General features: G+C 37.2%; 1 protein-coding gene across 1 annotated transcript in view; it reads right to left on the bottom strand.

The window, feature by feature from the left end:
• Positions 1–22,740, bottom strand: part of PDHX (pyruvate dehydrogenase complex component X) — a 73,384-nt gene that overhangs the window by 24,472 nt on the left and 26,172 nt on the right. The window contains exons 3-5 of the mRNA XM_040259000.1: positions 13,465–13,565; positions 3,338–3,537; positions 1,695–1,793 (exon numbers count right to left, since the gene is read on the bottom strand). Coding sequence (XP_040114934.1) covers positions 1,695–1,793; positions 3,338–3,537; positions 13,465–13,565 — 400 coding nt within the window. The remainder of the gene's footprint in view (positions 1–1,694; positions 1,794–3,337; positions 3,538–13,464; positions 13,566–22,740) is intronic.

The following is a 22,740-nucleotide window of genomic DNA, read 5'->3' as shown; positions in this document are numbered from 1 at the left end:
TATTGCTTCAAAATGCTAACTCAATTTGAAAATTTAATATTACTCTAATAGGAATGTGGCATACACTACTACAGCAATTTCACATTAGTTCATATGCCTATTTGATTAATCTTTGTCTGTCTCACTAGACTAATTTTTGATAGAGCAGGTGTCATCTATTTCAATATGTTCTTGAAAGTCACAAAACTTAAAATTAATTTAATATGATATAGTCCCAATAAAAATATCATAGCCTTCCTGCCTAACCCCACCAGTGGGGCTAGATAAATTATTTAAAAATCATTTGGAAGAAAAACAAAAACAAAAAACAAGAAAACTGGTTTATTGAAAAATAAGAGAAAAGATAGCGCTATCAGATTTTATTGAACTTATATGCAGAGTACATCATGTGAAATGCTGGGCTGGATGAAGCCCAAGCTGGAATCAAGACTGCCAGGAGAAATATTAATAATCTCAGATATGCAGATGACACCACCCTTATGGCAGAAAGCAAAGAAGAACTAAAGAGCCTCTTGATGAAAGTGAAAGAGAGTGAAAAAGTTAGCTTAAAACTTAACATTCAGAAAACGAAGATCATGGCATCTGGTCCCATCACTTCATGGCAAATAGAATGGGGAAACAATGGAAACAGTGACAGACTTTATTTTGGGGGGCTCCAAAATCACTGCATATGGTGACTGCAGCCATGAAGTTAAAAGACACTTGCTCCTTGGGAAAAAAGCTATGACCAACCTAAATAGCATACTAAAAAGCAGAGACATTACTTTACCAACAAAGGCCTATCTAGTCAAAGCTATGGTTTTTCTAGTAGTCATGTATGGATCTGAGAGTTGGACTATAAAGAAAGCTGGATGCCAAAGAACTGATGCTTTTGAACCATGGTGCTGGAGAAGACTCTTGAGAGTCCCTTGGACAGCAAGGAGATCCAACCAGTCCATCCTAAAGGAAATCAGTCCTGAATATTCATTGAAGGACTGATGCTGAAGCTGAAACTCTAATACTTTGGCCACCTGATGCAAAGAACTGACTCATTGGAAAAGACCCTGAAACTGGGAAAGATTGAAGGCAGGAGGAGAAGGGGACAACAGAGGATGAGATGGTTGGATGGCATCATCGACTCAATGCACATGAGTTTGAGCAAGCTCCAGGAGTTGGTGATAGACAGGGAAGCCTGGTGTGCTGCTGTCCTTGGGGTCACAAAGGGTCAGAGACAACTGAACTGATCAGATTTTAAAGCTTACTGTAAAATATTTCTAATTAGGAGTGTGGTTCCAAAAAAAAAAAAAAAAAAAGAGGTACTAATTCATGGATAGACTGATGAATGGAATAGAAAAGAAAATCTAAAATGAGATGGAAATTGCTTTGATCATACACATGTGATTACATCATTAGCTCATACGAACTTAAAACAATGCAAAGATTCACCCCTCTGCACACTAATTTTCTCCATTTATCATCATTTCTACGGTTCTGGCTTAGTTATCAAATTAGAACTGTGCTTCAGTAACGCTGCAATTATTCAAAAAAAACAACCTTGCATAAAATACAATTTTATGCCGACAAAAGCAATTAAAAGTACAAAAGCGCAGTGAATTTCCTTTTAAATCTTACACTGAATAAGTCCTTCTTTAAACACTTTCAGCAATGATCATGATAAATACTGGACCTGGGTATTACAAAAAGCACACACATACTCTTTAGTGAATATCCCCCGAGGGCCAGTGGCTGTGCCCTGGTTAGCATCCAGCGCGTGCTTTTCCAGAATATTGCGGGCAGCTGGACTTAAACGGAACCTAAGAAGAAAATATAAAATTAAAGGAACCAATTAACACATTTGATTCTAAATGTCAACAGCTTTGCTGATAATTAGAAAACTAAAAACGTATAATGAACCTAAAACAACTTCTATAGACAGTGACAGTCAAAATATGTTAATCCATAATAATCTGGTTTATTTTACTAATAAGATATTTTCATACAAATTTAATTACTATTCTGAAATATTATAAGAAACTATATTGCTCCTTCATGTAGTTTTTATTATAGTAAGATATGTGTAAAATTTACCATTTGAAGCATTTGTAAGCATTTTTATTGAGTGGATTAAATACAGTAACAACACTCTGCAGCCATCACCACCATCCATCTCCAGAACTTTATCATCCTCCCAAAATGAAACTCCACACCAATTAATAACTCTCCATTCCTTCCTCCTACCAGCCCCTGGCAACCATCACATTGCTCTCTGTCTTTACTAATTTGACTACTCTAGGTAACTCGTAAGTGAAATCATTCATTATTTGTCTTTTTGTGATTGGTTTATTTTACCTACATATCTTCAAGATTCATCCATATTAGGTGTCAGCATTTCTTCCCTTGTTAAGACTAACATTTCATTGTGTATATATATATACGTGTACAATACATAAATACACATATATATTGTATATCGAGCTCTAATACTTGTCAGAAACTCAAATGCAGGGTAGTTAGAAATGTGTGTTAAAATTCTAATTCCATTTTATATCAGTTATACATTTGAAATTGGAATTCACATTACAGTAATTAGGATTCCATAAATAGGAACACAATATGAAGTTTGGTACACTGATTTCCATTCTGGAATCTTAAAACCTAACTCAAGAATTCAATGCAGAGTTGAATATTTGTTTTGCTCTCCACAGGATGTATAGGGCCTTCACAGTACTTGGAATATTTAAGTATTCAATACTATTTGTCTGTGGAATAAACGATGATGGTAACATAATCATTCCTAGACCTCAGTTTCCTAAGAGAAGAAAGGGAAGGTCAGCAACTTCTTATTTAATCTACAAAGATGTTTTAAATAGGATAATGATTAAAATATTCCAAAAGTTTCATAATCTTAAAAAAAAAACAACCCACAAACATTATTCAAATAAGTGTCCCTTGTGGCTCGGATGGTAAAGAATCTGCTTGCAATGTAGGAGACCTGGGTTCAATCTCTGAGTCAGGAAGATTCCCTGGAGAAGGAAATGGCTACCCACTCCAGTATTCTTGCCTGGAGAATCCCATAGACAGAGTAGCCTGGCAGGCTACAGTCCATGGTGTCGGACAAGAGTCAGACACGGACACAAGAGTCGGACACAACTGAGCAACTAATACTTACCATGTTCACATTTAGATCAGAAAATAGATTTAAGAATGTACCATTCTGGAAAAGGGAATGGCAACCCACTCCAGTATTCTTGGAATTCCATGGACAGCGGAGCATGGCAGGCTACAGTCCATGGGGTCTCAAAGAGTTGGACACGATTGAGTGAATTTCACTGTCATTTATTCAAATAAACATACTTACTGCAGTTTTCCTGGTGGGTGTTCCTTCTTGACAGGGGTAGCAATCTGTGGTTCTGGTGAGGGGGGAGGCACTGATGGTTTTGCAGCTGGTGGTGGAGGACCTGTATCTTTAGGAATTTCAACATGTTTCCAATCTTCTCCTTCTTCAACTAGCAAACCAATCAGTGAACCCAACCGTATATTTTTAGATCCTTCTGCCACCTATATTTAAAAAAGAAAATAACTGCAGAGAAAGATTCATGATTTCGTGAAGTAGTTTATTCTTTGGATAATTCTGTACCTGTTAGAAATCTCTCTTAAAATGAGCTAAAACGTACATCTGAGCTAGCCTACCTCCTCCCTTCCACTCACCATGTTCCTTGCCTAAGTTCCCTCACTTACCCCTTCCTTCACCACTCTCCTCCTTCGTTACTAACGCTAACTCCTGAAATTAAAAAAAAACCCAGCAGAGAATGTCTCCTCTTTCTGACAGGCTTCAAATACATAAGAGCTACCATTACCATCTTCCTTTTGATGTCATTCAGTACAAATCTAAAATAAGAGTTGTAGTATATATCTTAACTATTTGTCTTTCCCAGATAGTTTCCACAATGGCTTAGGAATTCCAGCTCATAAGGGATTAACTCCTTCAAATAAGTCATATGCACTAAAAGTAAAATCTTTTCAGTAAACTTAGTCTCTGGAAAAACATGTCCCATTGTATGGATGGAATTGGTTAAATATAACAATAAGAGTGTGTGTGTGTGCGCGCGTGCGTGTGTGTGCATGTGCGCGCCTAGTCTCAGTTGAGCACAACTCTCTGTGACTCCATGGACTGTAGGCCGTCAGGCTTCTCTGTCCATGGGATTCTCCAGGCCAGAATACTGGAGTGGGTAGCCATTCCCTTCTCCAGTGGATCTTCCCAACCCAGGGATCGAACCCAGGTCTCCGCATTGCAGGCAGATTCTTTATCATCTGAGCCACCAGGGAAGTCCATAGTAAGTGTCCTTTCCACATTTCTTTTTCCCTTGTATGTACAATTACAAAATCTAAGACATAAAGTAAAACCTCATGAATTTTCTGTCAGTATATGAGAAACACGGCAGTGTCTCAGCTAACCATTCTTTCATAGATAATGTCAATTAAATGCATAAATAAAGGCAAGATGATTTTTTAATGCAAATATATATTAAGTATTTTGGCAGGGTTAATTTACAAAGAAAAGGTTGATTCTTATTTAATTATTAAAAGAAGTCCCTGGAAAACCTTCAGATGATATTATAAGTTCAGTACTGGAAGAAAATGTCATTCCTTTAAAATTTTCTATTATTCTCTTTCAATTACTTTAAATAAGGTTCATTAGAGACATACTTTAATGAATAATATACTGTAGGATGTTCACTAATACAGTAATTATAAGTAAAAGTGTGACAGAATGGGGTTGACATTTCTAAGTAACACTAATTTTCATGCTTATTAGTATGTGCACTATTAAAATAATAAGTTTTGAGAGTTAGGAAGCTTCCTAAATTTACTAATTACTGATGGATCAAAATACATATAAAAAACTGGTATATAAAACTAAATAAAGATGTTTAATGAATAGCAGCTGAGGAAAAATGTTAAGCAATCCAAGAACAATTTGTTTGTTTGTCACTTACTAAAAAGTTTTACTTCTTTGGACTGCTCATTTTTTTTTTAACTATGTCAAAAAGATGAGTTAAGATTATTAATAGGTTAACATTTTTTCTTCTTTTAAAAACGTCTATTTGCTTGCTTATGAACTGCTAACTCAAAATCACAAAGTAAAATGACCAATTTTCTTAAAAAATTGATAGAAAGTATTAAGTGATATGAAGTCCATTTGATGTTAATTCCTATCAAAACTGAACCAGAAACAGGATCAATATCCAAGTTCAAAGAACACCACTCAAATAAAAAGCATGATTAAAAAAAGGGAAGGTTTATCCTAGAGATATCAACAGGTTTCTGAAATCAGATATTATACTGAATCTGAAACTGACACCTCACCTTCTGTTTCATTTATTGCAATAAATCATATAAATGCTTCCGTATATACCCTACCTATTGATATCTTCAGAAGCAGGCAATATGAGCATTTAGTATCATTTTCCTTTTCACCATATCTAAGTATTAAGTAAATTTTATTTTTAACTATTCACATTTTTCCATTAAAAAAAATGACATGATAGAACATGAAACCCAAATGCAATGAACAATGGTATACTACCACACAACTTGAATATATTAATAGAGAGTAAAATAAAACAATGTCCATTATAGTTCCATTTGAAGCCACACTGAAGTCCCTGGTGGCTCAGAGGTTAAAGCGTCTGCCTGCAATGCAGGAGACCTGGGTTTGATCCCTGGGTCGGGAAGATCTCCTGGAGAAGGAAATGGCAACCCACTCCAGTATTCTCGCCTGGAGAATCCCACGGATGGAGGAGCCTGGTGGGCTACAGTCCATGGGGTCTCGAAGAGTTGGACACGACTGAGCGACTTCACTTTCACTAAAGACCACTTCTCTTTTTCTATTCTCTTAGTGCCGTAAGAGATCTTTTAGAGGTGTGCTAGTTTTCTGCATATATTTGCTTATGTTGTAGTCAGCAAATATTTAAAATTGATGAAGACTTAGTAACAAAAGAATAAATTATGCTCTTTTCAAAGCTGTGCTGAGAAACCAAATGAGCCTTTGTTACTGCTCCGAGTTCGGACTGTGGATGTGCTCTGCTCTGTGACAGTATCTGGAGCTTAATGACGTCTCAGAGGCCCAGGTCTTTGCCCAGGCACTTGACTTACTTGATCAAAGCTCTCTCCTACTCTTGTATCACTGATTTCTTAATACTAAAAGAAAGAGTTTTACACTTAGTTCTGCTAAAACAGCTCAATAATGCTCAAATATTGGATCTAGAGTCTGTCATTTAAATTAATAGGCTCCCCTCCCAATTTTTTACAGGTTCTTTGGGTTTCAATGCTGGCTCTGCTACTGACTAGTTATGTGACCTTGGTGAGGTTTATCTCACCCTGCCTGCTTCTTCATCTGTAAAATGGAAATAATAATAGTAACTACTTCATAGAGTTATTATATGAAATAAATGAGTTATATATAAGGCATTTAGAATAGTACCAGACATCTAGGAAATGCTACATAGATGGGAAAGATGCTATTATTATGATTATAGTGGTGTCTTTCTCCAAGTTATCTTTTTTGTATAACATATATACATATTTATTTAAATTCATACCTTATGTACATATAGATGGACATATTTATTTACTTCTCTCCATTTTTTTTCAACTTTTTGCCCTCGAGTTCTATCTGTGTTTTTACAAACAGCAAGATTTCATTCTTAGTATTCCACTGTGTATTTATACTCTAGTTTCTTTATCCAACCACTCACTGGTGGACACTTAGGTAGTTTCTGTATCTTGGCTGTTGTAAATAATCCTAGAGTAAACATGGGAGTGCAGATATCTTTTTGAGTTAGTGTTTTCTTTTTCTTTGGGTAAATATCAGAAGTGGAATTGCTGGATCATATGATAGTTCTATTTTTAAATTTTAGGAGCCTCCATACTGCTTCCCATAGAGGCTGCACCACCAACAGTTTACATTCCCACCAAGAGTACACAGGAGTTCTCTTTTCTCCACATCCTCACCAACACGTGTTTCTTATCTTTTTGGTAACAGCTATTCTAACAGTTGTGAGGTAACACCTCATTGTGGTTAGGTTTGCATTTCTCTGATGATTAATGATGTTGAGCATCCTTTCATGTAACTGTTGGTCATCTGCATGTCTTCTTTGGAAAAATGTCTATTCAGATCTTCTACTCATTTTTAAATTGGATTGCCTTTTTCTATTGAGTTGTATGACTTCTTTATGTATTTTGGATATCAGCCCCTTATCAGATATATGACTTACATATATTTCCTCCCATTCTGTAGGTTGCCTTTGCATTTTGCTGATGGTTTCCTTTGCTGTATAAAGCTTTTCTGTTTGATGTATTCCCACTTGTTTGTTTTTGCATCAAAAAATCATAGCTGAGACCTATGTTAAGGACCTTACCAAGTTAGGGTTAGGATTAGGGTTATTTTTGAAACAAAAAATATACTCAACATGGATCCAGCAGGAACCCCTCATCGCTAAAGGTTGAAAATTCATACAAAAAGGCCCAGCCACGAGGCTGGCAGCACTAGAGTGTAAATAGCAACATGTGAGACACTGAGGTAGTGAGGCCTATGACGAACTATTTCTTGATATACATATACACACAGAGTCTGAATTCTATCCGTAGGCCCAGACCCCTAGTATTGAGTTCTTTACCAGAGACATCCCCACAAGCTGAAATGTATTATCTGCAAAAGTGCTAAAAGACAGCCCCTCTAATAAGCTCTCCAGTCTACCCAAGGATATGAGATACTGAAGACACAAAATATCTACAGCAGTACTTCCCAGGAGAGAAATTGTTTGAGGGGCTTCTTTCCATTAAAGGAGCTCATAAATACTGTCTATTTTGATTTGACATTAAAAAATAATCAGTAAGTTAAGAAATTATTTAAACAATTTTCTTCTTTAAAACAGAACAGCTTAAGAGTTGCTAAGTGAGGACTGAAGGAGCACACACAATGGTTAGTAGAAATGAGGTGAGTCACACGACTGACTCAAAAGTTGGTTTAAAACCAGTCCAGATTTTCCCAACATAGTTTGAACCATTATACAGTTTGAAATTTTTGTTCTTTAATGTATATATATTTACCTTACATGCACAATGAACAGTGATTTAAAAGGAAGATTCGTAAGACACAACGAAACAGAAAACAAATCAATGACAAGCTAAAATGCAAAGGGGAGAAAGAAACACTCAAGTCCTTGAATATCAGTTTGCCTGCCACTCAAGTGCTGCGCACTGTTCTTGCACAGTATTCACTCATTTAATTCTCTTAAAAACCTTTTGAAGTGTTATTATTATTCCCACATATAGATAAGGAAACTGAGGCTGCGAAGGAAAGGCTAAATAACTTGCTCAATATCACAGGGCTAGTAAGTCAGGGGTCAAATGCAGTGTGACACTAGGGACAACAGTCAATATGATCAGCACCGTGTCCGTAAATTACATTCTCATGATCAAAACAATCACCTCGCACCTCAAGACAGTGCTGGTTTTACAAGGAGGCCTAAAAAAGAAGAGCACATGATAAATGATTTAATTTTTTAGTTCATGGGAAACACAGACTCATTTATTACTTTAACGTCATTTATCCATTTCAGTATTAAAAAATTTAGAACTGAGACTATTTCCCATTTAGTTGTATTTGCTCTGGGCTTTGAGAGGATATTTTCTCAATTAAAAATACAGTCTATGAAGAAGAATCAACTGCAAGGTCTCACAACTTCAAATTTCAACTGATAATTTTCAAACTACAAAAGGTAATTTTGAAGAAGACTGCAAGCAATTTAACAAAATTTAAGGGAGGGTGAGAGGGAACCTAACAATAAAATAAAACCACAGTGGAAAAATCCATTCTTTAGAAAACACCAGTGACACAGTTCTGGAGTGAGATATAGCGAAGAAACTGAATCAGAGGAACAGTACCCAAAATAATTACGATCTGTTGTTTTTGTAATAGGTTTCTCAGGTGGTTCGAGGAAAAGAATCTACCTGCCAGTGCAGGAGATGCAAGAGACACAGGTTCAATCTCTGGGTTGGGAAGATCCCCAGCAGTAGGAAATGGCAACCTGCTCCAGGACTCTTGCCTGGGAAATGCCATGGACAAGAGAAGCCTGGCTGGCCACACAGTCCATGGGGCCACAGAGAGTTGGACACCACCGAGCACTGTTTTTGCAATATTCGGATGATCAGTAAAGGAATTTTTAAAATCTGTTTTAATATATAGATGTCAAAATTTAGAAAAAATTCTATTTTGAAAATTGTTTTGAAGAGTAACAGCCTACCCCAAAATAAAAATCAATGACTGTATTGCCAGTCAATAAACTAAAATAAAAAATCATGTTTAAATATATCCTAACAGCTTACATTCTCTTCACCCTCAAAAGCATCCTGACTTGTATGACAAATTATATAGTAACCCTAAATATATTTGAAGCCAATCTTAAACTCTTCTGAAAAAGTCATCTTAATATTCTATTTTATTGTTATTTAATCACTAAGTCATGTTCACCTCTTCACGACCCCATAGACTGTAGCCCTCCAGGCTCCTCTGTCCATGGGATTTCCTAGGCAAGAATACTGGAGAGGGTTGCCATATCCTTTCTCCAGGGAAACTTTCCAACCCAGGGATCGAACCTGTGTCTCCTGCATTAGCAGGCAGATTCTTTACCAATGAGCCACCAGGGAATCCCCTCCATTTTATTACTTTACCACTTAAAACATGTGCTATCTACTTGCTGAATAATAAACTTAAGACTAAACTTATGAACTGATACCCATGTAACACTTTAAGGTTCTTACATGACAATTTACTAGTGTGATGAAATGAGACTTTAACAACTCTCCCATTAACTGAATAGGAAATAAATCATAAAATCATTATACCGGCAGCAGTTATTCTTTATTAATATTCTTAAGAGTGTCTAAGCTTTTTTTCTGGCTCTTAATGAGCCACCAGGAATTCCCTGGTGGCTCAGACAGTAAAGCATCCGCTTACAATGAGACCTGCGTTCAGTCCCTGGGTTGGGAAGATCTCCTGGAGCAGGAAATGGCAACCCATTTTCCATCAAGAATAAGAATCCAGTATTCTTGCTTGGAAAATCCCATGGACGAAGGAGCCTGGTAGGCTACAGTCCATGGGGTCGCAAAGAGTTGGACACGACTGAGCGACTTCACTTTTCTTTTCAAGCTTTTTTTCTGGCTCTAAATGAAATACAATAATTAATATTTTATATTTAAAATGGAACTCAGATGTAAAAATTATGATTACTAAGAAAAGAATAAAATCGAGGTGGGGGAGAAAATAAAAAACTCTCTAAGACTATGGAAATAAATCCCTATGAAGAGAAAAACAGGTTATAATTCTTAATCTTTCAAACATGTGGGCAAACTAAAAACTGGAGTTTTATATCATCATCTGCCTTTTAATAAGCTCAATTAACCAACTCCTTGATTCTGAAAATAAGATTCTCTTACATGTATTCCTATAAAAATCATTTTATTATGGGTGCTAATGTGAGAATTATTCCAGAATGAAAGACAAAGGTGTAACTTGCGAATGGGAAGGTTAAGAATGGAGCGGGGGTGGGGGGGGTGGGGAGGGGCGGGGCGGTAAAAGGCTTTAAAAATATCAATAATACCACCTTAATCTTTCCTCCAATTTCCCCCTATAAAATTGCACGCACTGTGATATGACTATACTCCCATTCCTATTATCCAAAATGCATGTGGAATAATAATAAAGCCACAGAGCTCTAAAGCACATATATACAGCCTTTGGCAAGGAAATTGCTATTTGTACCACTAAAGTGAAAGTGAAGTCGCTCAGTCATGTCCGACTCTTTGCGACCCCATGGACTGTAGCCTACCAGGCTCCTCCCTCCACAGGATTCTCCAGGCAAGAGTACTGGAGTGGGCTGCCATTTCCGTCTCCACTAAAGCTGTTATCAATCATACCACCTCACACCACCTTTCAGAACTTTGGGGCCCAGATGAATAGGTACTCCTGACCTAAGGCATCATTATTAATTTGAAATGTATTCCTAAGCACCTGAGTGAAAAATGCTATCAATTCTGGAAGACTTTCATAGCCAAACAATCCAGAACTGAGGCCAAAGACACAGCTTGCCAAAAGCACACACAGCTGGGCTTATTACATTTGCTAATTCAAACGTTTTTCCTTTACAAATGCTCCATAAATTAGTGAAATAAACTATTTTTGGTAAGAACATTTACTTTTTTCTAGTTATAAAGGTACTGAACTTTTAGTCTTCCGTTCATATTTCCTCCTAGGAAGTATTTTCAACAATGACTATCAATAGGGAAGATGTCAATTGAAAGGAATTTGACAAATTGGAATGCAGAAAATATTAAGTGTGACATTCCAAAGTACAGTCTCTGGATAGAATGTACAAAAGAAGGCATTATATCCATGGTCCAAGTGGAGGTGAGCTGGTGGCTCAGGAGTGAGACCACATCAAGGGACTACTAAGAGGTGCGTAGCGTGTCTATACAAAACGCGCTGCAGAGGCATGAATGGACACTTAACGTCTAGTCACAAAAACCAACACAAATTATGAGATAAATATGCAGGCTGAAATGGGAGTATGGTCACTAAGACTGAATGAATAAGTGTGTAATAATGGAAACAGTGATGGTTACCAACACTTGGTGGGTGATAGGCCTTGTAATGAGCATATATGCATTATCTCAGTCTCTACTATTACCCCATAACCTAGGGTATTACAGCTACCTCCACTTTACTAGGAACGCTAAAGAATTTGCCAGTCATGACATAACTAATAACTGGCAGAACTGATCATCTATATGAATCAGGTAACAGTGTGGTTCCAGAGCCTATGTATGCTCTTAGCTGCTATACCACACTATCCATTAACTGTCCTAGAAGGTAAGAAACAAACACACTCTATCAGTGAGTATACCATGTAACCGCAGACAGGCTTCATGCATTTTATTTCACTTACTTTTCATATAAACTCTAATATTCCATTACAAGAAAGTGCTTATTATAGAAAATTAAGAATATAGAGAAAAACAGAAAAAAAAGAGCAGGAGAATCATTTAGTTCTACTACCCAAAGACAAACCTCAAATTTTTATAACACTTTATTCTAATCTTGTCTATATTTATATTTTTATTTAAAGTTCTGTAAGACTGTAATCACCATCTATATATAATTATAAAAGCATTTTTCCAAAATATTTTGAATTTTTGTTAACTTATAATGAAATCACATTTTTTCCTAGGAATTACTTTTTAATGGCTACATGATATTTCCTTCTGTTAATTAAGTAACCTCTCTTGTATTGCTACACATTTTTGTTGAAGGGTTACACTAACTTCAGCACGTAATAATACAACCAAAGTTTTCCAAGTAACAGCTTCATATTTTTAATTAGTTATAAAGCAAAGACTGTTGAGAGAAGTTTTCAAAACTACTACAGTATATTAAAACTTAGACCTAAAAGGAAATGACTTTGGTTTTACTAGACCCACAGCATATTTTCTTTTGCTCGTGTAACAGAAAATATGCTATCAAAAGATATGAGTGTCAACAACATGCAAGAATGTGAAATATTCCATACACATATCTTTTTAGGGCTTCCCAGGTAGTGCAGTGGTAAAGAATCTACCTGCCCATGCAGGAGAGACATGGGTTTGATCCCTAGGTCAGGAAAATCCCCTGGAAGAAGAAATGCCAACCCACTCCAGTATTCTTGCCTGGGAAGTCCCACTGATGGAGGAGCCTGGTGGATTAGAGTCCACAGGGTCACAAAGAGTCAGACACGACTGAGCACATAATCACAGATACATTTTTATGCAATTATATTTTAAACAATTGTAAAAATATAAAGGATGAATAAAACTGTAAGGATGAGGAAGTATCAGGAAACTTAGTGTGGCTATGAAACCTACATGCAAGACTCTGCACAGGACAACTTCAAACTTCTTGTCTAGCGAAAGGAGATGAGCTGACTTTATACACCTTTCAGGCCTGGGAGTCCGAGGACAGATGAAGATAAGATTTCTCGTTTTCATAAGACTACAGTAAAACATTTCTTTAAAAAAAAATTTACCAACTACAAACTTGGAAACTGCAAGCTCAAGCTTTAACTATTGTTCTCTTTGTCTTTAAATTTCACCTCGAACACTTCTCTCATCCCTCAGGTCAGAATGCTTCTCATTTTCCACTAAAGAACCCCCAATACTGAGCATCTTTATCATAGTTGAAATAGTTCTATGTTGTCTGATCATCACTGATTATTATTAGACCTAACACTGAAATATTTTAAATATATGAACTTAAAATGTATTATGTAGATATAATAAAACACAACCACAACAACATAAACAAAGAGGTACAAATAAACACTAACTCAATTTTAAAGAACTTGACAGGAAACGTTCATTCTGTTGAAGACAATCAAAATAAAAACTTACCACTATTTTGGCCAAGATGCCATCATCACTTGCATCTAAGGTTACCACAGCTTTGTCAGTCTCTATTTCACATAAGGCATCTCCAGCACTCACAGCTTCACCTACAAAACAAGACTGGGTTTGTTTTGTTTTTTAAATATGAATATTAGTTATGTGAGTTGGTGGGTGTAAAGTGTTTAAAACACGATAATAAGTATTAAAATACTCAACAGCTATTTCTGGGCTGTGGAATGACAAGTAATTCTCACACTGTGTGTATGTTTCTGTGTGTTTCTGTGTATAAGTATGCTTTCTCACATTTTCCAAAAGCCCAATAATGACATAAGCTATATCTCTTATAGTAAAAAAGTGATTACAGAGATTGTTGAGCAAATATTACATCACATTTTATGGAGAATAGTAGGGGATGCATATCCTCCTCTGAACAAATCAATTCCAGACCCCACAGTCCTTTCTTTTGAATATATTTTGACTATTATTCCAACAGTTTTACAATTAATAACACCTCTTCAACATCTTAAGCGAGTTCAGAAACCCTGCTGGCACAGAGCAAAAATGAATAAAAACATATGAAGCATGATGAGAGAAAATCAAAGACATAGCTAAGGTCAAACAGAAATGGTATGGATATTCAAAAATGCTGAGCAGAACCTGACCTGCTGGCTTCTGGATCTAAAAGCAGGTGGTACAGAGGAAGGGTGATGTATAGTGGTTTTCTTTGGCGCAAAGGGAACTAAAAGCAGGGAACTACTCACATCAATTCTCTCCTTAAGGCTAGGGCTGGAGCAGGGCTCTACTTATAACAGGAGACTGATAAAACAGGGAACCCAAACCTCTGACTGGAACTATGGCTTTAAATCAGAAGTGTGGGTCCAATAAGGTACTAATAAGGGAACAAAAACTACCTGAAGACCAGGAACAGAGCCAAGCCGCCCTCTGGTTCCATCAGTGCATCTGCCGGTATACCAAGGATCAACAAGGTCTAGCAACATCCCTAGACTGAGGGGTGGGGAAAGGGAGACTCAGGCACAGGTGGGAAGGCACTGAAACTAAAACAAAAACATTCCCCTCAAAAGTAAGTGGCAAAACAAAGTTCCAAAACATGAAGAAACTTAATGCCAAGAAGGAAAACCACAGAAATCAGGAATTGACTCAGAAATCCATTTCAGATGCAATCTGTTTAGTGCAACCCACCGAAGATTTTAAAATAAGTATCTTAAGGATGTTCAGAAACAGAAACAAAGGTAAAAGATCCATCACAAGAACAAGAGATTAAAGAAGAAAAATAATGTACGAAACAAAACTATCAGGTTGAAAGGAAAAAAAAAAAAAACTAAACTGGAAATTTCAGAAATGAAAAATACAGTGAATGAAATTTTATATATATATTAAAAAAAAAACAGTCAATGGATATGTTCTACAGGTGAGGTAGTAAAAGAATGATTTAGTAAATTAAAGACAGCTTCAATGAACTACCTGGAACTTAATACTTAATATGAGCATACAAAAAGTTAAGTAGAAAAGAGCAGCTAAGGACATAAACTGAGGCTGCAACATTTATCCAAAGGAGTTCCAAGGGAAGAGATGGGAGAGAATAGTGGAGAAACAGTAACTGAAGAGATATTCGCTGAGAATTTCCTAGAGCTGAAAAGAGATATGTATCTTCAAAATGAAAGAGTACTAAATGAGTTTACAGTGTGGTGATCTATGATGTATTGACTAGGAGGGGACATAGGGAGTCTTGGAACTTGCTGGAAATATTCTGCATTGTGACTAGGTGTTGGTAACCTGGATACATGTACGTATAAAAATTAACTGTGTTTACACTTTGTGCAGGTAATACCTTGATAAAAAGAATTACTGCATACACGTGACTCCACATTGTAGATACACTGTATAGAAGTTGCATACAGTCAACAATAGAAACACAATCTTAAACGCTATCAGAAGGAAAAAAAATAGATTACCTCAATGGAATGACAGACTGAGAGCACACTTCTCAGCAGCTGCAATAGAGGTCAGAAGACAATGGAGTAATATCTTCAAAAAGCTGAGGAAAAATAACTGTCTAGAATTTTATATGCAGCCAAACCACCATTCAAGAATGAAGGAAAAGTATTCTTTAGATACATAAAAGCTAAGAAAATTTACCACTTATTGATGAGCTACTACAAAATGCAGTTTATCAAACAGAAAAGCAGACAGAGGGGCTGCATGGCCTATGCAGCACAAGCAGCACAGGAAAAGAGAGAGCGCTAACTAGCGACCATTCACAAGGACGTTTCCGAGGGGCTAAAAGAGTTTACAACTCAAACACTAAAAAAACAGCAAGATGGGTAAGGTTATTTTCGGCTTGATAAAACACACAGAACTTTGATATAGACAGGAGAAAAAAATACTGGATAATTCTACATTCCACTGGCAAAATATAATTAAATATGTATCCTAAAAACTTAATGGTATATGCCAAAAAATATAAAAATGGAAATACAACCTATAGCATTCATAAAAGCAGGAAGTATAGAAAATAACAAAATGTATTATTTAATTAAAGGCAGATGCATGAAAAGAAAAAAGCAAAGAATAAAAACAGAAAACACAAAAATGGCATAAGTTCAAACATACCAGTAACTGCAATTAATATAAATGGATTAAAACCACCTACTAAAAGTAAGAGATTATCAAAACAAACAAACAAACAAAAATCTGGGTAAATGTTGCTTATAAGAAACAGACCTAAAAGAAAAATAGAATAAAAGGAGATAGAAAAATACAAAACACAGAAACACACCCCCTTGGCTACCCACCAAAAATAGCTGGCCTAGCAACATGAATAGGCATACTCAATAAAAGAGCAGGAAGGAAAATCTAACACGCAGAAATAACAAATATGCTCTGCAAGTTCACTGTACTGAAACTCTGTCACTGAATACCAAAATTTTCACCTAGATGTCTATACCTCAGTTAAAATAGTTCAGAATAACCAATACAAACTATTTTAATGAAATCAACTATCTGTTAGATATTTACTGAACACCTAATAGGCGCTCTCTGTCTAACCCCAGAGAGATTTTCCTGCTTAACCAATATTTATTGAAAATATATTATGGCACTGAGGATTCAACAGTGAGGGGAAATGGTTAAGGTTTCTGACCTCATGAAGCTTCCTTACTATCTTGTGATAAATAAAGTGGAAATTACAGTGGGATTAGGTGAAATCAGGATGCTATGGCAACATTCGGAGGGGCATCTAACGCAGTTTTTGGTAGATGAGAAGGCTTTCTTAAAAAAAAAAAAAATCTGAGCCTGAAAAGATGAGGAGGAGGCAATCTAGTAAAGGGGCAAGTGATCCAGGCAGAAAGCCCAGCATACCCAAAGCCCCCGAGGCAAAAGAGAACAGGGAACTTCAAAGGATCTGGCTAATAGTACCTGAGAGAAGTGATGAGAGATTAGGCTGGTGAAGTAAGCAGGAATCAGACCCACAAAGGAATCTTGTCTGTCACTCAGAAAAAGCTACTGTGCCAGATTATACAGTCTCACATTACTTCTTTATCTGACACATTTCAGGGTAGTTAGGATAGGCTACATTGCAAACGGAAAGGAATCACATCCTAATACGTTTCTGTTGTAACCGTGGAAAAAACAACTGAAAGAGGCAACCTAGCACTTAAATCCTTCTTTTAGACACCTAGGAAAGAAATTCTGCCCAAAGGAAAACTATAAAATAGTGTTCTGTCATTTGTGCTTGCCTGTTTCAAATTCCAAACACCCTTTGAAAATCGTTCACAAATTTTATCTCAGCCATAGATCAACCTAGATCATTTTGTTCCTATTTCTGAATCCCTAGAGTAGTTGTAATTAATCACAAGTTGCACTATGAAATGTTATGCTCCTGCTATTATTTTTTAAAAATGGGTTTTCCTCTATTTAGCAAATTATGAACTTCACAATAGGGATAGGACGCACTTCAAGTGTTTCAACCCCAAGACTCCAGGTAGTGCCTCATACATAATGAGTGTGAGATTAAAACATTTCAGGAAAAAACTGAAGTAATATCACAAATTCTCATTTCCTTATAAGGTATACCTCAAACTGTCCTTTAAACAAAGCTGAACCATTTCTTTCAGTTCTACATTTTATTTGTAGCATATTTCTGACATTTAAAAACTCATGTATCCTGTCTCCTTATTTTAATTAAATGTACACCCATTCACAAAAAACAGACATACATATTAGCTTTATAAAAGTCCTGAAAGGGAGATAAAATGTAAAAAAACAGAGAGAAGCATCTAATTATGTGGTGAACTTTCCCCAGCAACCACAGCAAGGTTTAAAACATTGTATTATTATGTAAGGCATAGCAATTACCCCTAATATCACACAACTAAGGTTCTACATACATATCAATAATCAAAGATAAAGTGAATGCCAAAGAAAAATTTTGAGCCATGAGGATTCCAAATATACTCAGTTTCAGCCTTGGTCAACAATTTAGTGCTATAACTTGGAGAGACTGCAAGACACAGGAGTCACAAGGAGCTCTTCCAACACAGACACAGGTTTATTCCAAGCCCTGACACTTACTGGTTGGTAATTTTGACCGAGTTACTTATTAATCTCTCTCTGACTCTAAGGAAGATTTTGAAAGTACAGCCATTAGGGAAAAAAAGTCATGAAACTGTCAGTGTTAACTCTTCACATACCTCTTCAAAAAGCACTTCACAACATCTTTAGATTAAGAAGTTAGGTATGTTATGAATGACCATTGAGAACCAAGATTCATTCTAGTTCCCTACTGCGTGCGTACTCTTATTTCAGACAGGTAATTCAACACTCGTTTAGTACATAAGGCATTCATTCATCAGTTAGCACAGGGTGTAAACACAACAGTAAGGTGTGGCTCTGTCCACAACAAGTTCAGAGTCTAGAGGAGAAGCTTGAGAGGCTGGTACAGAGCATCAGGGCCGGCGCGAGGCGACAGACGGCGAGGAGGAGGGCTGCCTGGCTGCAGAAGGAGCCGCGGCCTCGCTGTGTTCCTGTGTGTCCCTGCGTGTCCCTGTGCCATCGCCTCACGGTGCGGGTCAGCAGCCGAGGTGGAGCGGGCCCGGAGCGAGAGTGCGGGCCCCAGGAGGGGCCAGAGCAGAGGCCCGCCCGGGGGCCGCTCCCCAGCACCGAAGCCAGCATCGTCATCATGTCTGAGCCTTGTCCCGGCGGGCGGCTGAGGACTGGAGTACACGCAGGCAGGCGTCCCTTTCTCTTTCAGATTCTGGGTGTGTCCAGACCAGACAGTTGGTGGTGATCCGTATCAACTAAGCACATTCTATGACTTTTGCAAAATAATTCTGTTTTGCCGAATGTGAAGAATGAAAGTCTTTACTTAGGTGTGTGTGGTGGTAGCAGCGGGAGACCAAGTAAGTCACACCTACATGTACGTTAAAGAAAACACCTCCTCTTAGTGTTAAACTGAACCATGATGACAACTATGATGAGAGACAAAAATAACTGTTTATCAACACAAATATTTACTAGCTGCCCTGTGAATGACACTGCGCAAGGCCTGATGGTAAATAATAACAAGATGGACCTGCTTCAAGAAGTTTCTTGGCTGACTGATGAAGAAGACTAACAAGCAGGCCAAGAAGTCCCATCCAGTCAGTGCCCAAGCAGCGTAGGAGGATAGAGAAGGGGCCCCTAGTCAGGATTTGCCAACTCTTTCCACCACACAGGAAAAGATACCATTTGTATGCCCCACGGCCCAGGCAACTCAGCTCCTAGGCCATCTGAAGTCCTACTCTGAGGGCTGAAGGCATGAGTAGTTGTTTGAGAAGGAAACTGCCAGGCAAAGCTAACCGCCCTTCCATCCCTCTGGCTCTCGCATTTTACTGCAATGCCCATCACACACGTGGCTAGTGCCTGTAACACTGGACACTGCAGACACGGAACACTTCCACCACCGCAGAAAGCTCTGCTGAGTAACATCATCTGTAATTCCACTCACCAACTCTAGAATTCTGACATAGTAGAAATATTAACAACAAATGTGAAATGCTATTCATAATGATGAAAGGTGATTCAGCAATAAAAGGAATGAATTGCTGATACATGCTACAACACGGATGCACTGCAAAACCACGCTAAATCAAAGAAGCCAGTCACAAAAGGCTTCATAAAACATGATTCCATTTACATTAAATGCCCAGAGAAGGCAAATTTTTAGAGAAAAAAGCAGATCAAGATAGTGATAAGAGAAAGAAGTGACTGTAATCAAGCATTAGGGATTTTTTGGGGGGTGATAGAAATGTTCTAAAACTGGATTTTGATGACGGTTTCCGAACTCTATATATTCACTAAAAATCACTGAATTGTGCATTTAAAATAGGTGAAGACTACAGTGTGTATATTATACCTCAAAAGCTGTTAAAATAGTAGTATACTGAAACAACACTGAAGTTATGTGTGAAACACACATTTAAAATTTTTTCCATTTTTGCATCCAAACATGTATACAAATCCCCAGAAAAAAACAGAAACCGAAGCCATCTACAATAAAAGCCAGAGACCCATTTAACTTTCCAGTAGCAACTGGTAATAACGATTCAGTGATCAACTCATCCAAGACAGTTTTATTTCTGAATTCTATACACTATATTAGTTAGGTACAGACTAAGGTTTGCTCAAAAATGTTGAAATAGTCAAGATTCCCAGTCACATGACAGAAGCAAAGCCCACATAAAACAATAGTTTCTGACAGATAACAAACCCCAAGCGTGGCAGCAGTAACGTGGCTGATAAAGCAAGTTCCACGTTGCTTCCAGATGTGGCCAAGTACTGCACAAAACTGTTAGTATGTCAGCCTAGTTTTGTTCCAGTGTTTCAGGATATGCTCTTAAATATCTCAAGAAAGAAAACAATGTTTTTCATACTCTTAAATATGCTCTCACAATAGAAGGGAACAAGAATATTTTCTTCCTTTTTGTTGTTTTAACAGATTTGACCTTCCAGTTTAGTTCCGTTCAGTCATGTCCAACTCTTTGCCACCCCATGATTTGACCTTTAAATTGATGAAAAAATAATCTATATACACTTTAAATAAAAATATCTGATGCACACTTCCCCCATCAAATAACAAGCTTGAAATAAAAATGTGGAATTGCAGTACAATTCACCTTTCAGCAGATTTTGAAATTCTACATGTTACCTAGCATTTTTGAACTGCTTTCTCTACTAACTTAATGACGCATATTTGGTACTTAATCCTCAGACTGAAATTAAGTATTGTAATATTCATTATGAAATTACTTTTCTAACACTCATTAGATCAAAAAAGATGGGAATAATTTATATGCGGTATTATTACATGTTTACATGTGATGATAGTGGCTATCAGGAGGCTGTGACCACTTGCTGTACAAGAGCGAATGGAAGTCCCTCACCCACTCCCTGTGAAATGTGCCCTCTGCTTGCCTTCCCAGCCCTAGAAGCTGCCCACGGACATAGTCATGAGATAGAATTCTGGTGCTGAGATCACCTGGACAGTGTATGTGACTGAGCCCAGCGTAGGTCTCTGTATACTTTTAAGATTCTTGCTGGTGGTGTGGGGTTCAGCCCGGCCTGTGGCCTCTCATGAAAGTCCCCTTGCTTATTAATTTAAACGTGTCACTTGTCAAACTGGAGCCTCTTTCTTCCATTTCTCCCTACCCTCCATGTATGAGGCAGATTTCAGATGATACTCAGGAGACTCCTGAGGAGGTTATAAAACACTATGACTTCAAAAAAGAGAAGGAAACTGAGTTATCAAAGAATTCTGTGAAATCAAGGATTTATCTTAGCTATCATCTAGTTCAACTCACTCCCAGATATTTCATGGCAGAGTGGGAACCCCAAAGGACAAATCCAGGCCAGAGTATTTCCCTATCACTCTTATTGGCTTGGCTTACCACCCCCCCACCCCCCCAACCCCGCCCTGACAGGTAACAGTTGTAAATTACAGTCTCCTGTTTTCAAGAAAGGTTAGTTTGTAAGACCCAACTGCCATCCACCAAAGGTTATCAGATCATTAGCCTCAGCTTAAAAATAAATTAGATTCAAAATTAGATACATTGTTCTTTTTCATGAAAAAAATTTCAATCCTCTTAAATGTCTGAAAGTTTAAACTCAGTGTTTTAAACAGTAACCATACAATAAAGATTTCAAGATAAAAAATTTTTTTAATGTAGCTAGTGAGATAAAAAGTATATAAAAAGTTTTCTTACAGAATGTAAATGTTTTTAACACATAATGATAGAACCAAGTCGTGAAACAAGCACAACACTAAGCCATATATAACCCTACCCATGTGTACAATACACAGAACTAAATTATGCTCACACACACCAAAACAATTCATAAAGGGGATGACCTTAAACAAGAAGCCGGTGAATTATGGAGAACCAAGGATTTAGACTTCTCTCTATTACTTATGTATACTGGTAAACATTTCTCCTCAGTTGGTGGAACACGGAATTTTAAAAGCAACCATCAAGGAAACAGCCTCCAAGGGCTTCAAGTACATCCTGGCTTGTCCTATATGAAAACAGCACGTGTAATCAAGAACAGAATGATGAAACCGTTTGTCTCCTGGCTCTTCATCATACTCACCATATTCTAATGGCTGTGAATAACTTATCAGACTGCCAGTGAGCTGCAAGACCAAGAGATAAATGTGGTCCAAAGAATCCTCTTATCTATTAATACTTGCCCCTCAGGTCTCAAAGCGTGAAGAAATTTAATCTTTTTATAATAATCTTAAAAGGCTGGTCTGTGTCCGAATCATTATTTAATGACACCAACACTGTCATACTGAATATGGAAATAGCCAAAGCTCTGTAATTCATCAGGAAAAAAGAAACTTAAAAATAGATTCCAACTGACTGCATTATTAATAAAGGTGGAACTTTCTTAGATACTGATAATTATTTTAAAAGGTGGCAGCAACCCTGCAGAGCCAATGGCTCAAAATGCTTCCTAATGAAGCACTGGTTCTTTCACTTACATGACATTTGTCTTTCTCAAATTCTAGAAAAGTCTCTGTCAGTTTTTTTTGTTGTTATTACCTCTTCCTCATTCTCTCTTTTTGTCCTTGTAGAATTCTTCCTGTTGGGTTAGTATAGGATTCTCATTTTATTCCTCATGTCTCAGCTTCTCTTTTGTATTTGCTACTGCTTTATCTCACTGCTGCATGCAGACCAACTTTCTCAGGTTGGACTTCACAAAACCTTTGGTCAGTCACATCTACAC

This window comes from Oryx dammah, unplaced genomic scaffold (assembly GCF_014754425.2).
Source record: "Oryx dammah isolate SB20612 unplaced genomic scaffold, SCBI_Odam_1.1 HiC_scaffold_17, whole genome shotgun sequence".
Classification (NCBI taxonomy): Eukaryota; Metazoa; Chordata; class Mammalia; order Artiodactyla; family Bovidae; genus Oryx; species Oryx dammah.
Note: the sequence above shows the minus strand (reverse complement) of the source record. Positions and strands in the feature narration are given on the sequence as shown.